Raw genomic sequence first — 19943 nt, 5'->3', positions numbered from 1 at the left:
AGAATATACTGGGGTACTTTGAGGAAAATAGTGGTAGGGCATCATCCCCGATAGTAGAAGGGGAGGCATTTAAGGTCATAGTCCATGGGCTGTACATCCGGGCAGTGGGGGCAGGCTGTAAGACATTGGAATGGGATCTGGCCAGGGTAGAGAAAGCATATATTATTACCAAAAGACAATGAGTGGATGACCTGCCTCTGAAAGACACCCTAAGCATTGCTGCATGAAGAAGAGGTAGCTCTGGTGGAGCACCTATGCTGTTTACATTATTCTGCTGTTATGACCAAGACGCATTATGAGGGAGAAAAGTCTGGCTGCCTTTTTGCGTGGATAGTAAACGCAGGCTTTGATCACAGCCTTGTGGGACATCGACGGGGAGCTGTATTACTCGCAGCTGAAAATCCATGAATTATTTGCTAACTTTGATCAATACCTGTATGGACAGCCACCACAAGTCGGCTCTGATGATGACCAATGCTTCCTAGGTGACTTTCCATCTCCTAGAATACCCCCAGACTTACTAGAGGGATAGAGGTTCCTATAATGGCCTAGGATATTAAGGGAGCCATTGCTATGTTGACCCTAGGAAAACTCCAGGAACAGACAGCCTCCCCATTGAATTTTACAATTTGTACAATCCTCTTTGATACCCAAGTTGGCTGACATGTATCAGGCAGCTCTAGCTGATGGGTGGCTCCTCTCATCCCTCCAGCGAAGCCCGTCCAGAGCGGGACTCCAAGCAGCCCGCCTCTTATCAGCCCACGGACATTTTGAACACCGATTATAAAATGCTTAGTAAAATCCTGACAGACTTCAAACAGCGAGCACTCCTGGAGCTAATCCATGTGGACCAGATGGCTTTGGTCCCAGAAGGAATACCCCCTTATTATTAGACAACTGCATAGAGTTATGGAGACAGCCTGACTGGTTGGCCACAGGATGCTTCCCTGGTTCTAGACCTGGAGGAAGCACCCGAACCCTGCAAAGGCATTACTTATTGCAGGGTCTGACTAAATTCAGCCTACAGCCCAGTTTGCTCCAGCTTTTTCCCTTACCCTACATGGACTCATCAGTCCGACTCCGAATAAAGTGGTTGACATCAGATCCCATCACGATATACAGGGGTACTAGGCAGGGGTGCCCCCTCTGCCACCCCTCCTTTTTGTTTTGCCATGGAGCCCCTTACAAATTGGCACAGGCACCGTAGAGATTGTGGGATTTCCCACTTCCCAATCCTACCCACACAATCTCACCTTCTGCCAATGATGTACTCCTTTACTTGAAGGTCTTGTCAGGAAACGACTCCATGGAGGCTGAGTTACTTGTGGAGTTCGAGCTTACTCTGGCCTCAAAGTTAACTGGCTAAATCCTTCCAGTTTCCTCTATGCCCTACTTGATGCCAGTGCAGATGAACTTGGGAGTGGGTCTTATCCAGTGGAGGGTGCCTCATTTCATTATTTAGCCATTCTGAACAAGACCTCTCAGAAGGTAACATTAGGAAGGCAGACACCGCCCATAGAGCTCAAGTGGCCTTCTACCGAACCCTCCCTTTATCGTCATGGGTCTCATAGCAGTCTCAAAAAGGTTGATGCTGCCCGACTTCTTGAACACTTTGCTAACCTCCGGGAGTTCCTTCCCCATAATTTATTTCCTCTTGCAAAAAGAGCCATCACATTTAGATGGGAAAGTACGCACCCTCCCCCTAATCTGTTGTGGCACCGAACACGGTGACTTGGGCGAAGGCTGAAAGCACCACCTTTCACAGGAAGAGGCCAGGGATTTGCGCAGGGGACTAATGGCTGGGGTTTGGGACACGCTCCTTTCTGGCCTTCTTGAAGCACCCAGTGATGTCGACTCATCAACCTGGTCCCCCTCAGATGCTTATTCTTAGTAGGACACTTCCTATGAGATGTAGAGACTCATTGAGTCCTCTTCGAACCTCGCCTAGGCCCACCCAGATAATCAGCTACATCCTAGCTTATCTGGTTCTACTTCACCTGAGTTCCTGGCCTCTCGACGTTCTTTCCTTGCCCCTCACGTTCTTCACCCACAGCCTTTGTGACTACTTTGATTTTACTCTAGGTCTTCTTTGCAAGCTCTACATTTTGATTTTATTCTAAAGAGTTTATTATTTCTCCTTGGTCTTTAGGCATTTGCATGTGCCCTATTCGATCCAGGCTGGAGTTGACCAATTGCTCTCCTGGCCTAATGTAGGCCCCTAACTTTCTAGTGGCACAACCAGGTGCTAACTGCAGTTTTCTGTATGTTGATTCTGCAGTGTATAAGATGTTTGTCTGCTGAGCACCTTATACAGACTTAATTGTACCTTTTTAGAAGAATGTACTGTCATTTACCATGAAAATGCCAATAAAAACGATTTTTAAGGAATATACCACAAATCTTAAACCAACTAGGTCTACCCATACACATAACTCGTATCAGCATTTTGCCAAGCCCTCATCTGAAGGTCTTTGTGTCAACATCGCTCGCATCCATCCTTGAGCAGATGGGGGCTCTTTTTCTTTGCTGGCAGCTAAGAACTGGAATAAGCTCCCTTTCTCATGTTCACTAGATAGCCAATTGTTGCACCTTTAAAAAACACAACTCAAAACCTGGCCCTTCCAGCATCCCCTCTAGAAGGCTTCTGAATCAGGCACCTCGCATACCACAGCGCCTGGATGCCCCTTGTGGGTACAAACTGAAAGAACATAGCATTCCAAATGGTTTCATGTATGACACAATCATGGTTCAAGCAAGATCCAGCTCCTGCTCCCTATTACCCTCCAGATGGTCCTACAAACAAATCCCTATTGTTTCCAGCAGGATAAGGCGGATAGTGAGTAAATGAACACATTGAGCTACCCTCAATTTTTTTCAGACGAGGTTCCTCAGTGTCTCCTTGCAGGAAATCAGTCAGCCACCCAACATTCACAGTGGCTGCCTGCCAGGATTGCAGAGGAAATTCTGCTGGTCCACAGAAACAGCGGCATTACATCAGAAAAGCAAGCGCAGCACCAGAAGGGGGGCCAGGAGCATGTTGGACGGACGGCATCTCATTATAGCAGTATTCTAATTCCCACTGGGGTTCTAGTTCCATTCCTTGCACTAGGGCCCATGGCCCCCAAACTATGCCACTGGGAATAACACAAGTTTGATCGCAGAGTCAGGCTGAATGGCAATCAGCCATGGACTGGTGAGCTAGGCATGAGCAACCCATAGATGTGGTGCGGGGCTGCTCTGGGAAGCATAGAAAGTATGGGAGGAACGGTGGGATCACCATGGCCTGTCATAATGTAGATTAGGGACCAATATGAGCATTGTTGATAGGAAACCACACCCTGTGGTGGCATTGTATGTTTTGTCGTGTTTCTTTAAAAAAATTAAAAATAACATTTTGGTTATCAATTAAAAAAAGAACACAAGTTTGTTGTGCGAGATATCATGGAAACCTGTTTCTAAAAAAAAAAAAAACTTTTCTATCCTCAGTCTTTGTAATTCCTCTTTAGCAGATCTCCACTTTCCCGGAAGCCTAAAAAAGCACCATGGTTTTACGTCTCCTAAATTAAGCCAGTGCCGATCCCAACTCCTGTGGTACTCTAGCACCCTTTTCTCCTCTGTTTCTGGCTTTCAAGAACAAAAATTCATAAATTCCGAGCTCTCTATATTCTTGGAATCCAATGCACTACATGATCCTCCTTAGGCCAGTTTCTGCCTGGGCCACAGCATGAAGTCAGTCCTCATTTCCATCCTGAGGACATATATGACTCTATGATCTCTCCCATATCGTGGTGCAAGGAGCTGCTGAGGGCCAGTGCTTTCTCCTGGATGGTCTCTTTTGCTTCAGACCGCCTGCAAGCGGTCTTCGACTTTCCGATCACTGGTGTATTTGGTTACCCTGTGATTCCCCCTAAGCACCACTTTCCTTAACGTTTCATCTTATATTTGGCCGAGGTAATGAGTATGTACTGACCTGTAATGTATATGTATATTTAATGCCTTCGGTGATGTCCACTTTGCTGCCCTAGTCCTCCTAGATGTATCTGCCAACTGAGACTTGGTGTATCGCCAGATTCTATGTCAGGACTGGAGGATTTGGATTATGCATTCTCGTCTGGCGCCTCGGTGTCCTTAACAGAATTGAAAATTCTTGTTCACTCATTTTAATGACATCTTCGATTATTTATGTTGGGGTGACTGGGACCACTCTGGATTGGATCAATATCTGTCCTCTCAGACCACAGAGTCCAAATCAAAACAGGTTCAGCACTTGGCAGACCTGGCCACCCAGCAGGTTTTAACAGACTTTGTCATTGTCGAGCAATACTACCTGCATTTCCAGAACTATGCTAAAGACACACAGATTTATCTTCACACGAGGAACCGATCAAGTAACATATTCCATACCCGGAGCACCTCCATTATTACGTAGATACTTTCTTTGGGGAAAAAAGTATTCTAAAAAACAAATGAAATCAAAACTTTCTCCTTCTGAGGTAGACTGTCTCAGTTACCTATTAATATTCTCCAGATCCGAACATATATATCGGACATATATTGAAAAAGCAGGCACGGCTCATCCGTGATAGCGGAAGAGCGACGCCCCACTGCCAGCAGATGAAAAATAAAATGACATTAAAACAATTTTAGTATCACTTTATTTATCACTGCCTAAGCAGCCTGACTGAGCCATTGAGTTTTGGTGGGGCTGGGCCATGGCAAGGAAGAGAAGGGGTGGGAACATATAAATGCGCATGTCAGTTTGGCCGGCTGTCTTAGGCTGGCCAAACCGACATGTGCACTTATATTTCTCCAACCCAGCTGTGTTGCACAGCTGGATTGGAGAAAAGCCACGGGCTCCCTGAGCCTCAGCGAGCGTCAGACCAGCCTGCTCAGGCCAATCCAGGCGCTTTTCTCATGCTAGGTGTAGCATGAGAGCAGCATCTGGATTGGGTGGGGAGCCTGTGCTGTGGCCCATGGACTGCAGAGAGGAGAGCTGGAGAGGAGCAATGAGGTGGCCAGCAGTGGCAGGTAAGTCTTTAAAACATTTTTTATTATTATTCCCCTAACCCCCCCCCCACTTCGTGCTGCCCTTCCACTTTAGAAAAGCGTCCGCCGCAACTGAGAAAAAGGTATACATGTTGATGCACAGAGTAAATTTCTCTACATTGTTTGCCTAAAGTACAGCATCAAAAGATTTTGGCTTTGCTTTTTAGGTCGAACCTAAGCAGTGTGCATGCGCTGTCCTTGGAGACGTGCTGTAATTACTGTATGGGCTTTTTATTTGTAACTTGGACTGTCTTTCAAAAAGGCTTCCTTGCCAGAGGTTGAGCCTTCTTCTTTCTCCTGCCTTGTTGTCATTTGTAAACTCCCACGGAGCAGCGCCTAACTTCCCATATATTTACACTTTTGTCAAATTCAAAATTCAAATTCAAATTTAGCTTTATTCGATTTTAGTCATCTAAAATCACAAAACCATACATTTCCATAAAAACAAGATAAGTAAAAAACATTTAATAAAATACATTAAAATACAAATATCTGTCATAAAGTGCAAAAAGTGCTTTCAAGTAAAATGTATTAGCCTATAGAGCACTACATTCCTAATGTTAAGCATTTTATACTTTTTCTAGCTCTCAGTGCATTTTTAAAAAAACCGGTCATGACACAAACAGATAATGCACTATCTAAAAATTGTAAATATAAAAATGCTGGTTTACATGGTCGCCAACCTGCCTGTTTTAATAAGGGGAGAATCCATCTTTTTCTTTCAAGTGCATAAAATTTACAGAACAGGGTCACGTGGATTGTAGATTGTGGTGACACGTTATCACAGGGACAGGGAAAGAGCACTCTAGTCCAATCGTTTATTCCTGGGTAACTAACCAGACGATGAAAAGTGTTGAACCTGAAGCGAGTTAAAAGATATCTTTCGTAACCCTCGGTACAACATATGAGATACGGTTGAATATCATACAAGTCAAGGTCAAATGGTGTTGTACTACAGACTTCTTATTCATCTTCTGGGTGACTCTAAGTGTCTCTAAATGGGACAAACAGGTTAATTTGAGTTCCTTCCGCGTGATAGAACACATTTTCTCTGGGGTAAAGTAGAACTCTAGATGCCCTATGTCACTGAGGAATTTTTTGACATATTTCAGCCATACAACCTTATTAACATGGTCCAGATTCATTGTATCCCTTTTTATCTGTCTATTTAGGCCTGTGCTGCTGGTAGTCCATATGCGATGCCGCAACAGGACAGGTTGCATTTTTATAATATCCGTAACATAAGGGATACCCAGCTCGCTGTGGCAGTTAAAAACCGAGAAACTTGCAGGCACAGCTAAAATGAACCGTATAAAGGCATATTCTACACGTTGGATCATAGAGACATCATAAAAGCCCCAAACTCCCACCCCATAGATCGCAATGCTTATGCATTTGGCTTGAAAAATTTTAATGAGAATTCCAGGGGGCCTTTTTCCCATTTTCTTAGTAAAGTTAACAAGAGCAGCGGTTGACTTCATAAACAGTAGACTCCTAATTTTCACCGCTGGGCCCCAAGAGCCTGTGTTTGCGAATAAAACACCCAAATAGGAAAAAAGTATTGGTAGAGACTACCCTTTTATCCCCCAATTGGAGGCTATTACATTTGCTTCTCCCTCTCCCACAAGTCATTATAAAAGATTTTTTCACGTTTAATTTCAGTCCTAACCTGTCCATAAAACATGTATACAAAATAAGTGCTTTCCGCAGACCTAATTGAGTGCGGGCCATAAGTACCGCATCATCCGCATAGAGGACGGAAACTATCGGCCTTTTGTTGACATACGGGGGGTCCTGCGCCGCACCTTCAAGCTCCTGCTCCAAAGCATTAGTATATAGAGTAAAAAGGAACGGCTCAAGCACGCAGCCTTGTCGCACTCCCCTATCCACGGTGAATGGTGCGGTACATTCTCCATTAGAGCCGTAGCGCACCTTAGCGGTAGCCCCAGAATATAATTCTTTTAAAAACTGTATCAAAACCGGATCAACCTTAAGATTAGATAAAATACTCCACAGTTTATTATGTTCCACACAATCGAATGCGGCAGTTAAGTCTACAAACGCCACGTAAAGTTTTCCGCCCTTTGCCTGTGTGTACTTCCCAATTAAAATGTTCAAATTCAAAGCTTGCTCAATTGCCCCCAGCCCTTGTCTAAAGCCATATTGCACATCACTAATTATGTTGTTTTCATCAGCCCAAGATTATAATTTATTCAACACAACTCTTCCCATAACCTTCAATAAAGAATTTTTACGGTCTCCTTTTTTGAAGATCGGAACAATTACTGACTCTGACCATGTTTTCAAAAAACCCCTTGCACAACTGGCTTGTAAAATCCTAGTTATCAGGGGTGTCCAGAGTTATGGGGTGGACTTGAATAGGTCGATGGGAAGCCCATCAGGTCCGGGGGCCTTGCCACCTCTACTTGCATTTAGTGCCTCGGTCACTTCGTCAAGGGAGATTTGTAATTCAATGGGTATAAAAGTATTCACATTTTCTAACAGGGGAGCTGTTGAGTCAAGATTGAACTCCTCCTGTCCCGCGATGCTATAAACCTTTGAGAAAAAAATCTATCCTTGTCTTTTCATCTATTGCGACCGCTATTGTCGCAACATCCTTAGTTTTAAAAAATGGCGCATTTACTGCCCGCCAAAACAGGGAACAGTCTATACTCAATGAAGCGTCATGAAGTGCCACCCAAGCTAGATTTTTTAACTCCTTCTTGCGGGTTTTGCGTGCTTCATTGTACAGCTTTCTACACTCCCTAATCTCATCTAGGTCTCTCTCAATCCTGTGTAGAGCCTCTTTTGTCTTTATGGGTTCTTTTCAGACAATCCGCTTTGAGCTCTGTTGCGTGCAGTATATTGTTCCTGCCCCAGCACGGAACCTTCCCCTGTCTCGGCAAACCCCCTCCCACAACACCGATTGGCCGCCTGCACCACTTCTCCCAGGTCGCCGCTTGCCCATCGCAAATAACCCCGTCATAGTTTATTTGAAAGCACTTCGCCTGCCATCTCAGGTTCTTAATGGCAAGAGAAAGCGAAATTAAGTGGCGTCTGGCTCAAAGGCATCTTGCCGAAGGATTAGCAACCCTTGCTGGATTTGAAGGCTTAAACATCCCATCTGGCAAACTGCCGCTAAAGCGGTGATAATGGGCTTGATAATATGCCCTGGAGAATTCCAATAGAAGCCCAGGATCACACCAGAACATGGACTTCTATTGGAATTCTCAAGGGCATATTATCAAGCACATTATCGCCGCTTTAGCGGCAGTTTTCTGCCGCTAAACCGGCGATAGTTTTTAACGCCGTCCTTGATAATATGCCCCCAAGTCTATCTTACCCGCCACATGCCTCAACCATTCAATTCATCACACCCCAGAGAGAGCAGCGTTTTGTTTGTCTTTATTTTACGAAAAAGGTGAGTTCGGTCCCTGCGCAGCAGGTGGGACGAGGCTCAGGGCAACGGTCAGCTGTTTTCGGGCCGGTGCCTTTTCCCCCTAGGAATCTACTGCGGCGCTCACAGCTGAACGGCAATAAACACGGCACATTCTCAGTGTGGCATCGGCTTTCTTCACCTCCTCCCACACCATTGTCCCCTGCCTCTCCCCCACCTTGTTCTATTTTACTTTTGTTTCCATTATTAGGGGCCTTGCTGGTGCAATTTGCTGCCAGGCCGCTCATTTCTTAGAGAAACCCATTGACGTCGGAATAATATACACAGAATGACAGTAAACTATTCTCCGTGTTGCAGATCTCCTGAGTGCTTAATTTGAGTCGGTGCTTTCCGGTGCTCAGCACCGGCACCTAATTGCCAACACTATACTTAGAACAGTCCACCACATGGTAGCGCTGCTCATCTAATTTAGAGACGAGCAGAACAACGGTTGTTTAGGAATACAATATACATTAAAATTGCAAATACCTGCCCCCAGCCATTTCTTTAGCTTTGGGGACCTGGAATAATCCGAACTGCAGCATTTACACGCGAGAGAGATGGTTAGTAGTTGTTTTGGCAGCGATGACAAGGGCGATGGGTGGTGCAAGCTGCAATGGGCTACTGGTCAGGGCCCTGGTACTTATTATTTTACAAATCAAGCACTGCTCCTGAGTGACTCGCTATGCGGTATTTCACTTTAGCTCTGCTCCTTGTTCACACTTCAAGACTCACCACACTCTCTGGAGCCAGGGCTTTTGTTTTTCCTTTTGCTGACAAACTGTAGGTTGTCTTTCTTGTTTCAAACCACCATGCATAACCCCTGACCCTTCAAAATCAGCCGTCCTACGTTACTCATTGCACCCCCACGTGGTCATGAATATTTTCACACAAAGCACTGCTTTCTAGTGGCAAACAGTACTTAAGCACCAAAACTGTAGGTCAAGCAGCACTGAGCTTTTTGTGGCAGACTGTTCTGCAGCGCTGAACTTCACTTGATAATGTAAGTAAAAAACAAAATAATACAGTGTCAAGCTCGGTGGAGAGAAACAGATCAACAGCACAAAATGAACACAATCACAAAAATTTAAGCGTTCTTGTAACAAAGTGCTACGCGTCCCTTGCTTTTCTGATCACAAACATCCCTGCAACAGTGGAGTTTCTGGTGACAAACACATACACCCCAGAACTAAGAGCTCTCAGGCTTCCCAGACCACAGAAGTTGATCTGTTCTGCGTTTTTGATTTGTTTCCTGGGACTTGAAGGCCTGTTTATACCATTTTAAAATCAGGACTACACATCCCACAATACTGAGATAGAACCAGGACTGGATGAACTACTTAAGCATAGAGTTGGGAAACTTTAGAGCTCCGCGAACTGTCTCATGACTTACCTTAACTACATAGTAATGGTCAATTCCTTTAGAAATGTCACAGCAGTAAAGGTTCCCGGGACCATATATAAATATCTTATCCAGTTTTCTTTTTTAACTTTGCAATCTGGAACCTGTAGTCCTGTTTATCCCATTATAAAATCAGGACTACAAGTGTGAGAAGACTAAGCAAAATCTTGGAATGGATGACCTACTCACATGAACCTGGGGAACTTAAAAGCTCTGTAAATGCAGCCTTTAGGCATATCACTACCCCAATCCATTGCAGACATCACAGCAAACAAGTGATCTATCCTTTAATGAAAACCACAGCATACATTGTCTATTTTTAAAGAGAAGTGAGGAACCAGAACCATTTATGAGTATCTCATCCAGTCCACTCTGTTGCTTTGCTTTTTGGGGCTGGTAGTCCTATTACAATCTCAAGACTTCAAGTCTCAGAATACTTATCAAAAACCTGGACCGGATGAGTTACTCACACATGAACTTGGGGAACTTGAGAGATCTGGCACAGCATTTTTTTTCATTAAAACTTTATTCAATTTGAGGATGGAAAAGTCTCAATGCAGTTTCTTTCTAGTTTGCATACTCATGCCTAGCCTCCAAGTGGTTCTAGGTCATTTGTGATGCTTTCAGCCAGTCCTGGCCTTTTCACAACAGCACTTGGCATGATTGGATATTTTAGCCAATGTTTACAATTTCAAAAGTTAAACTGTAAATCCCAGAATGCAAAATACGGATACATTTAAAAGTCAGAACTGTTTAAAGGTGACACCTAGGATGAGTGTCAGTTAGCAGTTGTGGGCTATTTCGACTTCTGACATTAGTTGACTATAATGTTGCAGCTCGCAATTCACTGACCTAGGGTAATTTAACCATTGCCTTGAGTGGTTCTTTATAAACCCACATTTATGACCAATTTAATGACAAACATCTCTGATATATTGTACTTTATTTATGATAGTCCAGCGGGTCACCTTTTTAGGTCTCGCCTACATGTAGTTTAGCTGTCTGTTATCGAAGACCTGCTGTCGACAATATACATAATTCCACTACACAAATCCACTCCACACCACGCAATCCTACCACACTAAATTCCACATATAACAATTCTAATCCAACCCACATAATTCCGCTCCACACCACATACAACTACTCCACTCCAAACCGAAACACATGGGTAAAAGACATTGGGGCACATGCATCAATCCCGCATTTTGTGATTTCTAAATAGCAAATTTTACTGATTCGCTATCTAGAAATCGCAAAATGCAATGCATGTAGGAATCGCAAAAAAAAGTGATTCCTTAAAATTCCTTAATTGCGACTTGCAAATTGCGAGTCGCAATTAAGGAATTGATTCCCATTTATTCCTATGGGCCTAGAGGCCCATAAGAATCAATGGGAATTGCATGCGCAATTTGCGAGTACTCCATAGGTGCTCGCAAATTGCGCATGCAATTTCAAAGGTGCAAGGGTTCCAAAAGGATACCCTGTTGCACCCCTGAAATTCCATTTTGTACACGTTGCGCACACACATGCCCCAAGGGCATGTGTGTGTGTAAAATGTAATTTTGAAAAATGCACTTTAGTGCATTTTTCAAAGAAATTGCAAATTACCATGAACTTTAGTTTGATGGTAATTTGGGATTCCTAATAGCGAAATCGCAATAATTTTTTATTTAATGCATTGCATTTAAGGAATCGCTATTTGCGATTCCTTAAAAGTTATCGCAATTTTAGCGATTCCTTATGGTGCGATTTTTACATTCGGGATGATGCATCCCAAATGCAAAAATTGCAGTCGCAAAGGGGCAAATTCTGCAAATCTGCCCCTTTTGGACCGCGAAAAGCAATGATGCATGTGCCCCATTGTCATTTACAGCGTCAATAGCTCTTTCACAAATGCAGGATCTATTGGCATCTCCAGTGCTTGTTTCTTTTGTTCTCTTTTCATTCCTCTTCAAACCGACCTCTTTTGTCTGGTAGTTCAGCTAGCCAACAAGAGCTTTCATTTTTATAACAAGTTTGGGATGTGTTTTTAGGTCTCGCCTAGGCAGCACGCATGCGCTGCCCTAGGAGAGGGCCTTTAGCCATCGGTCTTCACTTTTCAAGCACCGCACTTGTGCTTGTGGCAGCATTCACCTTGCGGAAGCGAGCAGCGGCGCGGCCGCGTTAATTACAAACATATGGCCGATGCTTGCTCCTGCAAGGTGGATGCCACCACAAGCACGAGTGTAGTGCTTGAAAAGTGAAGACCGATTGTCTTTGCAATCCTAAGAGCAAGGACTTAGAAGTAATTTCCTTGATTTATTGTAAGCACACACTGCATGCAAATGATTTATTTCAGTAAGGCATCGGTTCGGACTTTGCCAGGTTAAAATATGTGGAAATGAAACCCTTTTCCAAACTGACCTGTTAACTGCTGCAGTGGACTCTGCGGCTAGACATCTCAAATATGTTTTTTACGAGTAGAGACCGTCGGGCATCTATCCAGGAGACGATAGTGTTTTCTTTTCTCATGGTTGCAATTTATTCTTCTTGACAGTAGAAGCGAACAATCCTTTTGATCAAATTAAAGCTTTTCCAAGCTAAGTGTTTTCTTCACTTCGAAAGCTGGTTACCTCAAATCCCACCGCCCCTGGCGAGGTGAAGGGCAAACTCTGAACTCTTTGTAACACAAACACCCCCATGTCACTGCGCCTAAGGTTTCAATGACTTGGCAGTAAAGATGCCTTGACAAAATCATTATGGCATGCCACTTAACGAGGAGCATACTGTACAAGCCACTCTCTGGATATGTCTTGGCATAGACTGTGCGCACTGTACACAATGTGCTGTACATTACATTTAAAGCCTAATCTGGCAACAGATGAAGCACGTATTGCAGCTGTGTCAGCTTTATCCGCCGGCCTCTCTACTACCTGCTTCTCAGTTGTATACTCTCGCTTAGTGCCCTCTTCGTCTCCCCGTAACTCTCTCTTTTGATGGACACTAACCACGCTTTCTGCTGCTACACATCTATATGTGAGGAGTTAGGGGAATGAATTAAAACTTGCTCAATTTATTTCTTTGAAATTTCATGAAATTGTGTGGAATTGCCCTTTTGTTGAGAAATGTGGTTTTCGGTCATTTGCACAACTTTTCCACACAAGGGCGGTCTTCACATGACAAAGTCACACTAAATCTTGCCAGCAAACTGTTTCGGATACAAAATATCTCTCGGTGGCACATTTTCTGTGCAAACTAGTCTCTTGCGGGTGAAAATTGCGAACATTTGTGTAATGCAAAATTGTGCAATGCAAAATATGATTACATTTTGTGAATTTCAGGGAATACAAACATTTGGGAATTTTGTGAATGCAATCAGCAAAGTTTGAATTTTGCCCGTGCCTGTTAGATGTATGGCAATATACTTCCCTGCCTATATGTCTGTCCAAGTATCTATATATACATATTTATCTGTAGGCACAAGTCCCTCTAACATCTCCCTCTTATACCAAATTACATTGTATTTCATCTCCCTGTTCACTTTTGTAACCCCCCACTTCATTAGCTGCCTTCTTATCTTGTAAATTCAGAGTTTTAGCTAAAAGATAGCTACAGCTTTGAGATTTTTCATCCCTTCCTGACAGATATCTCGCACTGCTACACCTCTGCTCGCCCTTCCACTATCATCCTTTAAGTTCGCTTTCATCATCACATCCTATTTTTTTCAATGTCACCCTTGATTTCTCACATCCTATTTTTTTCAATGTCACCCTTGATTTCTCACATCCTATTTTTTTCAATGTCACCCTTGATTTCTCTTTCAATGTCACTCATAACTTCTCCGTCATTGTAACCCGGATTTCTCTTCGGTCTCCCAGATTGCTTTTTGTTCTTCCTTTATTTCTCTTCTATTGTTTGTCCTGGATTCATGTCTTTGCACTTTCTGATTTCTTTTCCATCATTTTTTTTCTCTTTCCTTATCATCTCTCTGGAATTTTCCACAAACCTCTGAATTGTATTTCATTGTAATTATTTTACTTTTATTAAAAACCACACTTGTTTTTATTTCCCTGACACCCCTGATTTATTTTAGCCCCCATTCTCGGATTTTTCTTTCATACTTAACCCTGTTCTCCAGTGACGGTTCTAGACATGGACATAGAAATGTTAACATTATCAGAAAATTAAATATTTTTGTTGCATCACATTTCCCTTTCCTCCTGCTCTCTTGGTCACTTTCATTTTTTAAGGTCTGGCAAGTGACAGCTTTAACTGTTCATAGCCGCATGTAATAATTAACAAGCATTGGCATAGCCAATAGGTCTCGCCTTTGGGACCTGCTGCATAACTAAATACTTATAAGGTCCCAAAGGCGAGACCTATTGGCTATGCCAATGCTTGTTTCACTCTTGTATTGAGTTAAAGTTGTCTTCGTGTACACGGTGTAGATGATTTGTGCCCTCTTTTTGATGGGTAAAATGTTTATACAGAAAAATAAAGAGAAATATCATTAATAAAGATAGACTTTTCATATTGAAAAAACGTCAAACTAAGCCGCCAAACTAAACAGGGTCATTTTGAGCCAATGCCAGAGAAATTTCTTAATTTCCGTGAGCATGCACTGGAGCAATAATGTTTTTCATGAAAAAAGGTGGACAAAACATAAAATTATCAAAGAAATACAGAAGAAATTGGGTTGTTCCCTGTCTGTCTTCGAGTCATGCAAAGGACTTTCAGCTGACAAATGTTCTCGTTTCATAGATGATGACAAAGGCCAATTCAGTTTTTAACCAATACATTATAACATTAGGAAGGCATAGCAGAAAGACCACAAATCCCAGAATGCAAAATCTTGGCAAGTCGCTTGCTTTTACCTGGCGCATCCTCAGTTTTGGAAGAGATTTCGTGGACTGCGGACCCCTCCATACTTCTCTTTGCAGAGTTACCGGGCAGCACAAACCTCCGGTATGAACGAGAGCGGCTTCCGCACAGCCGCACGAGACATGTGATCTCAGACAGGACCAAGCTCGGGGCAAAGTGCATCCAGGGATGCATCTCACAAAACAAGCGATCCCCAGGTGTGTGTGTGTTAAAGGCACAGGCACCTCGGAATGACCCAGCTGCGTGCCAGATACTTACTGGCCGTCGGAGCCCGCCTACCGGGCCTCGTTTATGAGCAGACGCACCTTTGCATACCGCAGACTTCTGTTTCGTCAATGTGGGGCTGGACGCAGGTGGTATGCAGGCTTCTCGAGGAGACTTCGCTCTGGGTGACCAGCTGTCCGTAAAACACACTAACTGTCTGTGATTTCAGCCTGATGTCCGTTATTGGTCTGATAACAGACAGGTTTTGCCCGTAATTTCGACTCGGTTACTTTTTACAGCTGTCCGGTTCATTCTGCAGCTGAGAGCTACGTGCTGCTGGTGTCAGAACTGGCTTTCAGTGCGGCGTCAAAGGTTACTACGCACTAAATGCAACAGAGAGATCTTTTTTAACAGAACACAACATTGTAAGGCATTTGGAAAGCTCTAGCTTGGTGCTTGTGCTCCTTTTTTCTGGCTTTTATTATGGTTTTGCATTTTTTTAAAACTATTTTCCTGTCATTATGGCACTCCGAGTTGTACTTAAATGGGTTTTCATTTAAATTGAGCACCTTGATGTTTCAATTATTATTGTTTGAGGCGGATAGATGTTGGATTGATGGATGGATGAACAGATAGATGAGTGGATGGATGAACTGATGAATGGATGGGGAGTTTGAGCATGGATGGAGAATGTGTAAATGGGTGAATGGCCGAACAGAAGGTTGTATTGGTCCGGGGGAGTGGCTTTATCAATGGATGGATCTTGAATGGATGAATAGATAGATAAATGGATGGACATGGATACTTGGACGGATGGATAGTTCATCTTGCGGTTTTAGTCTGATTAATAAAAATCATTGCAACAAAATTAATCAAATCAGCATTTAAGCTACTGTACATATTTTACAAAATAATCTCATACCACTCATATTCAAAAATCTGTGCACGGTAATACTAAAGTGCACAACTTTTAACCAGCTCGTTTATCGCAATGCTAAAAAATCTTTTCTGGTCATTGCAATCATTAGAATTGAGACAAGTAGATAAAATAGTTGTTCAAGCCACTATACTTATACGGTACTAAACGATTAATCATATACATAGTGATGCTTATGTGCTTAACTTTTAATCAATTCATTTAGCATAATGCTAAAAATCTTGGTTGAGCATTACAATCACTGCAATTGCAATAACCAGATAAAATGATCATTGAAACCACTAGTTCAAAGACTTTATTGGGTAGTTAATCAAAACCATAACAATATAAAATATTTTAAGAGACATTGCGTTGCCGTCAAGCGCGACCAACATATAATATTACAATTGAATATCATTAAAACCACTGTACATATGTGGTAGTGCAAGATTAATCGTGTGCAAGATAGTGCTAACGTGATTACCCTCTAACCAATACATGCAGAACAAGGCCAAAAAACATAACAATTGATACCTCTCGGTTAGGCATGTGCAAAGCACTCTCAGCTATACATGCAAGAAGCCTTGTTGAGTGTTTAACATGAAATTGTCATCTTTTAGCTTCATTAACGGTCACTATTTATCCATAGGCCACAGTTACATGTGTGCATAAAAGCAAGTACTAGGAAACCACATAAAAATACTAGAGATTTAAAATAAAGATATTAACAATCTTTCCGCCTCGGTCAGAAATGTAACAAACCAGCCAATGAAGGGGATTGACGTGCCCGATAAACATAGTAAGTATTCTTTAATGTTTGATTATTAAAAAACGTTGCAATACACTACACAATACATGTTTTAAAAACATATATTCAAAGAATTACATTTAAAAGAATTTAATAAAACAGACACTTGGACCTGTTGTCCTTTAAAAGACAGAACCCGGTCCTGCTCACTGGGGAGGGTGGGAGGGGTGTTGATGGGGTTTTCTTGCCTTATGTGAAAAGCGGCACCACCATGAAGCAACGACCTACCACAGGCCGCCAGCTACCACTGCTCGCACGCCTGGCAGTACACTGGAAATGGATACCCTTATGCTGGGGTTGCGGTTGTTACCTCTCTTCTCTCTTTTTACCACGCGGCTGGCCCTTTTTGGGTTGTATGCGACATGCTGTGTTAACTACCAGACGGTGTATTCTCATTCATTATCTTGTTGTCAGGATTTGATCAGCTTTAAGCCGGCACGCTGGGCTGTAGGCGCTGGTGTCCTGGTTTACCTTGATTTGTGCTCTGCCAATAAAAATTGAATTAATACTAAAAGACAGTACCCCGGAAAAAGACTCACTTCCTCTCTTCTGGATTAAGGTGAAACTAAGGTGAACCTGAATACAAGCAATCTACCGGGTTATTAATAATGCGGTATGCAATGGCGCCTCCCAAACTCACGCAAAGTTTACAAATTCCAAAATCAATGTGGTGCTAAAGGCACAGGGAAAACCCTTAACCCTTCACAAGGGGCAAAAATGCCCCACAATTTATACTCAATGGGCCTGTGCACACACGTACTTGAATATAGACAAATAGTACTGTCAAATTCTCTATCCACGTATAACTATTATAATGCACATACAGTTCGTTTCAACACAATAATGAACGTAGAACACTCCCGATGATTTGTGTTCATATGTTTATTGTAGGCCACTATGCCCAGCCGACACGTGTTTCGTCAGGGTCAACACCCAAGACTTCTTCAGGGCTGGAAGAATATACAATGATAGGTTTCAACATCAGACAGAATATCTGTGTGAAAGAGTTAGTGATGACTTAACATAAAAAAGTGCATCACCCTTAGTGACAGCCCAAAAATACAAAAAGATTTTGTACTAGCAAACGGAATCCTAACACAGAAAGTCCCAGTGCTATTAAAATATCAGCGTGAAAACTCGGTTAGAATTTAAAAACAAATGCAACTTCCAGAACCAACATATTTCAGATTCACTTCATTAAACATATTCTAAATACATATTCAATCATGTTTGTACAATCAGCGTTTAGTGAATATCTATCGTTAGAAATATCACAACACATACCTATTCTTATCATAATTGGAATTAGGTAACCAATGTACACATAAAGGTTCATTAAAAACATCATACCAAATTCAAAGGATGGGAGGGAGAAGGAGAAGTAAAGGAAAGAAGAAATTATAAGGCAACAAAACAACGGAAAATGGTGTGAAGCATTAAACATTAACGGAAAAAGGTCAAAAATATAGACCCTACCTGCACGGCGTAAAAAACTATACTTCATTGAGTCTGTAAAAGATGCAATTCAGGGTGGTGAATTACTATACATGTCATCTTATTGATTCAATTACTAAACCTGCAAGCACGCCCTGGCAGGACTTACCATGAATAACGGTAATCCATCCATCCCGGATTCACGAGTAAAAAAGTAAGTAAACAACGTAAGGCAAGGAAATTAAAGAGAGATGAAATAGATTATAGAGAAGGAAGAGTATTTACATTTGCCAAAAAATACGATCAGGTTATAACTAATGACCAGGATAATAAAAGCACTGGCAGACGCCAAAATATCTCCATCTCTTCTATTTCAACCTCCATCAGTGCTCCCTCATCCAGTGACAGTGACTTAGATAGTGTACCAGGCACTTCCTACTTAGTAAGATCAGAGAATTCTTTTTTAATGGAAGTGCAACGCATCAAGAGAGGCAACAGGATACAGACCACACAAGGTGGGCCACCAAGAAAACCCGTAGGGGGAAGAGAGCAGGGCATTATCGAGACAAAGATGAATTAAAAGCGACCGTGGGGGAGGGGGTGGACATTATTAACCTCTCGTCCCTAACACTAACACATGACATGACTACAGTTCTCAAGAAAGGGTTAGGCTTCTGCCCTACTGAAAGAGGTGGCACTTGTAAGGCGAAGATAGATTTGTTCAAATTCATTAGAAATTTGAAATTGAAAAAAATGTTTATTAACAGCCCATTGCCAAATAAAGACATTAAAAACATCCCGACGTGTGGTGTCTCAGATGTACTCAGTATACAGGATGTATATGACACTCAGTTCTTACTCTCCATCACTGACCAGGATGATTCTCCTGATAACATAATCCATCTTCTCAGTGAACTTAATGTTGAAGCGGATCTCTCTTTATCAAGTGGAATCAAATCCAAGTCTAGATGGACTACTGTAATGCCAGGGGGAAATACCATTGATATTTTTATAGCCTGGTCTTGAAAGACATTGACAGATATGAGTCGAATAGGAAAGCACAAAGGGACATCCATCTTGTTAATTTATTCCACAATGAACGACTAGCCCTGAACATTTTATCCACAGACAATTTCATCATTATTAGGGAAGCGGATAAGGGGGGAAATATTGTGGTAATGGATAAAAGGGACTATGATCGTGAAGTCCTTAACCAACTTGGAGACACAGCATGCTATCAGGCGTTGAGCTCCAATCCCACTGGACCCCTGACCATCCTAATAAATAACCGTTTAAAACAGTAGCATTCAGAGGGTTTACTGAGTGAGGATGAATATATGTACCTGAGAGTACAGAGACCAAGATTTCCTGTACTATATACACTGCCCAAGGTGCATAAAAAACTTCAGTTTCCACCTGGAAGACCAATTGTCTCCAGTATTGGGGGGCCCACTGAGAGATTGGCGGAATATGTGGAACGATAGTACAGAATCTGCCTGCTTACATCAGAGACACAAAACACATTCTCAGTCTATTAAATGACCTCACCTGGCAAGATGATTTTATTTTGGCCACCTTAGACGTGGTTTCACTCTATACAAACATTGATCCACCTAGGGGCCTTCAGGAAATGCAATGGTATCTGGGGAAACAACCAGCAACTCTATTCCATCACTCTAATATGCTTCTACAGAGCGCAGAACTAATTCTGAACAACAATTGTTTTTTATTTGAGGGCCAACGGTACAAGCAAACTTGCAGGGTAGCCATGGGCTCCAAATTTTCGCCCTCGTTTGCGAATATTTTCATGGGGTATTTTGAAGCCAAATGGATC

The 19943-nt window shown here is 42.5% G+C and overlaps 1 protein-coding gene across 2 annotated transcripts in view; it reads right to left on the bottom strand.

Annotated features, from left to right (window-relative positions):
* CSAD (cysteine sulfinic acid decarboxylase) overlaps window positions 1-15097 on the bottom strand; it is a 133285-nt gene extending 118188 nt beyond the window's left edge. The window contains exon 1 of one of the 2 annotated variants that reach the window (XM_085654650.1): window positions 14741-15097. In XM_085654650.1, the coding sequence (XP_085510776.1) occupies window positions 14741-14921 (181 nt within the window). In that variant the 5' untranslated portion in view covers window positions 14922-15097. The remainder of the gene's footprint in view (window positions 1-14740) is intronic. The other variant, XM_085654649.1, reaches the window with a different exon arrangement.
* Window positions 15098-19943: the final 4846 nt, after the last annotated feature.

This window comes from Triturus cristatus, chromosome 4_1 (genome assembly GCF_964204655.1).
Source record: "Triturus cristatus chromosome 4_1, aTriCri1.1, whole genome shotgun sequence".
NCBI lineage: Eukaryota > Metazoa > Chordata > Amphibia > Caudata > Salamandridae > Triturus > Triturus cristatus.
The sequence above is the reverse complement of the archived record's forward strand: the minus strand, read 5'-3'. Positions and strand labels throughout refer to the sequence as shown.